This window comes from Egretta garzetta, unplaced genomic scaffold, assembly GCF_000687185.1.
Source record: "Egretta garzetta isolate BGI_Z169 unplaced genomic scaffold, ASM68718v1 scaffold111, whole genome shotgun sequence".
In the NCBI taxonomy this organism is placed as follows: domain Eukaryota; kingdom Metazoa; phylum Chordata; class Aves; order Pelecaniformes; family Ardeidae; genus Egretta; species Egretta garzetta.
Genome location: NW_009258672.1, coordinates 1,429,867 through 1,432,983, shown reverse-complemented (window position 1 = coordinate 1,432,983; position 3,117 = coordinate 1,429,867). Strand labels below are relative to the sequence as shown.

The window sequence follows — 3,117 nt, the reverse complement described above, 5'->3', positions numbered from 1 at the left end:
GTTTCAGATCACTTCCAGGATTAAAATTTCTCCTAACTAGACCTCTGCAACTGAATGATTTTCAGTAGAGCCCAGTGCTTGAAGGCTGAGCTCCTTGTCTAGATGTAACTTGCTCTTTTTCTTTCAGGGCCAGATATTTGAAACGTACAATATGGCCGCCTTATGGAAGTTGCCTTGTGTGTTTATCTGTGAGAACAATCGGTACGGAATGGGAACTTCCGTTGAAAGAGCCGCAGCCAGCACTGACTACTACAGAAGAGGAGACTTCATTCCAGGGCTCAGGGTGAGTACAACCCCAGGGCTTTTTGGGGTTTTTTTGGGGGGGTGGGGCAGGGATGGAAGTGGGGGATATGTGTGCACACACCTGCACAGTGCGTACATATGCATGTATTTCTTTTATTTATAAATACTTTTTTAAAAGGTAGGAAAACTTGAAACTGAATTCCTATTGCACTTCTGGAAGTAGTGAAATTGGAAGTTTGGGGGTTGGCTTTTTTTTTGCCTCAACTTGTAGTTCTGTTTATCAGGTGGATGGCATGGATATTCTCTGTGTTCGTGAAGCGACAAAGTTTGCAGCTGAGTACTGTAGAGCTGGCAAAGTAAGTCTGTAATCTTCATTCCTTTTCCATAGGTGAAATTCTTAGCCTCATCTAGTCTGTTTTCTCCAGTCGCCATTGAAACTTTATTTGGTCTTTATTTCCTTTTTTCTCCACAGTATTGAACCTGTAGGCAATTGAGTCGTTCTTTAATTCTGTCAGAATTTATTGGCATGCAATTGGTATTAACCAAGTGTTTAAAAAAAATACATATCCTGATACTTTGTCAACTGTTTCCCTGTTTCTACCCCAGTTAAATTCTGTTGTGATAGGTGTTCTGACAGTTGTGTTCTTTGTCATGTTTATAATATCAACATACACTTTCATTTGAAGAGAGTTAAGTTTCATTTTACTAGTTGTAATAATGATACATGAATTAGAGAAAAACACTGAATTAAAATAATTCATCGCTGGCACCATTCGCTTATAGCAAATACTTGCTGCTGTAACAACCAATGGGTCACTCAAGGTGGCAACACTCTTTGTATTGTTCTTGTCTTTTTCAGGGTCCTATTCTGATGGAGTTACAGACATACCGTTACCATGGCCACAGTATGAGTGACCCTGGAATAAGGTACTGTGACCTTCTTTCTTGGCACTCACTGAAAACAAATAAGTATTGATGCTCAAAATCCTGAAACTGTCATGGATTCACTGTTTAAATCCATTGTGAAGTGCATACAAGGGTTATGAGGAAATTGCTATGAGCAGTCTGATCACTCATCTCGTTGCTCAGCTGATGATCTGTGGCCATGTAACACATTTGTTTTACTTGCAATATTAAGAGATTTGGTTTTAGACAAAGCACAAACTCAGCTGAACTTCTGTGCTTTCTATGAATGAATTCTGCTTTCAGTGGGACTTTACGGTGTGTTCTAATTAAGCTCTGACTAAAAAGCAGTGTGCTTTTCCAGGCTTTTTAGAGTATTTAAAATCCCGTAAGCTAAAATTAGAGGAATGGTTTGGACTGTCCAGTCAAGCAGAACACTTCTTAAAAATACAAATATAGAGGTGCCAGAAAGACTCGGGCACTGCGCCAACTGACAGATCTGACCTTAGCTACCTGAAGTAGGGCTGTATCCCAGTGCTTCCTTGGGAACTTGTAGTGAAGTGGAGGCATGTAGCAAGTTACCCAGCCCTCCCCCCTACCCCTTCCCGCCTTTGGGGAGATGGGAAGAAGGAAATATGGCCCCTGGTAGTAACTGTCTCAGGCTGGGATTGCTCCCCTTTCCTTTCCTATGTTATACTCAAGGCTGGAGCTACTTCAGCTCTGTCGCTGCTTACAGGTCCAAGAAGTGTTCTCAATGTAGCTCTGCCACCCTTTGAGTGACAAACGTCGCTGTATTTTCATCATGCCCCTGACAATTCTTTGGTTGCGCCTTTTTCTAAAAGTGAGCCATGTCCAGAACGTCACCTTTATTCAAGGGTACCCCTGAGGACGCTCATGTCGTTGCTTGTCTTGCTCCTAGCTATCGCACTAGAGAAGAAATTCAGGAAGTGAGAAGCAAAAGCGACCCCATTACTTTGCTGAAGGACAGAATGGTCAACAATAACCTTGCTAGCATCGAAGAATTAAAGGTACGGCTCTTAGCTGCTATTTAAGCAAGTGCCTGAGCTGAAAAGCACATCCTAGGGCAGCGTGCATCACCTGTTCTTTAAAGTTTGTTTTACCATCATTTTTATTGGTGAGGGTGAAGTTTTGTTGCAGACCGACTGCTGAAGGTGCGCTCTGCTGGAAGGGCGTTTTGCTTTTGGGTGTGGAGCATCACTCAGCAGTGCAAGGCTGCGTGCATGGGTGTTGTTAGTATATGACACAAGCTGCGTTTGAAATACTAACATGTAGAAATCAAAATTACCCAGGCTTGCTCAACTACTGAGGAAAGGGGGTAAGTCTCTGCAAGGGAAATCATCAGTAGTGAAAACTCCTAGTGAAGGAGCCAGGAAGCCTCCAAGCAACCGTTGCAAATACTTCCATCAACTCTGTTTAAAAAAAAAAAAAAAATTGACACTGACACTCTCAGTGTTTTCCAGGATCTGAACTGAAAATGTAGAGGCTCAGTGGGATCACGTGCCTCGGGCAGTGAGTTACCTGTAGCAGCCAAAGGGGACTCCTGCAGTTAGGAGGAAGTTTTCACAGGTGTTTAATTAATGTCTGTAGACAGAGACGGTCTTAATGCTAGGGCTGACCAATGCTTAATCAGTGCATTTAAATTCAAAATTACGCTCCTTTTTCTGAGCTGCCTTCTAACAAGCATCCATTTTTGGTTTAGGAAATTGATGTGGCAGTAAGGAAGGAGATTGAGGAGGCTGCTCAGTTTGCTACCACCGACCCAGAGCCACCGCTGGAAGAACTGGGTAACCACATCTTCTCCAATGAGCCACCCTTTGAAGTGCGGGGCCCAAACCAGTGGATAAAGTACAAGTCTGTCAGCTAAAGGCCTTTTTGTTGGCATAACTTATTCGTAAGAATAAGTAAGTGAATGCATTTACAGGAACTATAATGACTCAGAAGGAAACCTTA

General features: G+C 42.6%; 1 protein-coding gene across 2 annotated transcripts in view; it reads left to right on the top strand.

Moving 5' to 3' along the window:
- The window catches only part of PDHA1 (pyruvate dehydrogenase E1 subunit alpha 1), an 11,646-nt gene extending 8,535 nt beyond the window's left edge, over positions 1-3,111 (top strand). For both annotated transcript variants that reach the window (XM_035888572.1, XM_035888571.1), the window contains 5 exons: positions 128-283; positions 528-599; positions 1,103-1,170; positions 2,066-2,174; positions 2,867-3,111. In XM_035888572.1, the coding sequence (XP_035744465.1) occupies positions 128-283; positions 528-599; positions 1,103-1,170; positions 2,066-2,174; positions 2,867-3,031 (570 nt within the window). In that variant the 3' untranslated portion in view covers positions 3,032-3,111. The remainder of the gene's footprint in view (positions 1-127; positions 284-527; positions 600-1,102; positions 1,171-2,065; positions 2,175-2,866) is intronic.
- The last annotated feature ends 6 nt before the right edge of the window (positions 3,112-3,117 follow it).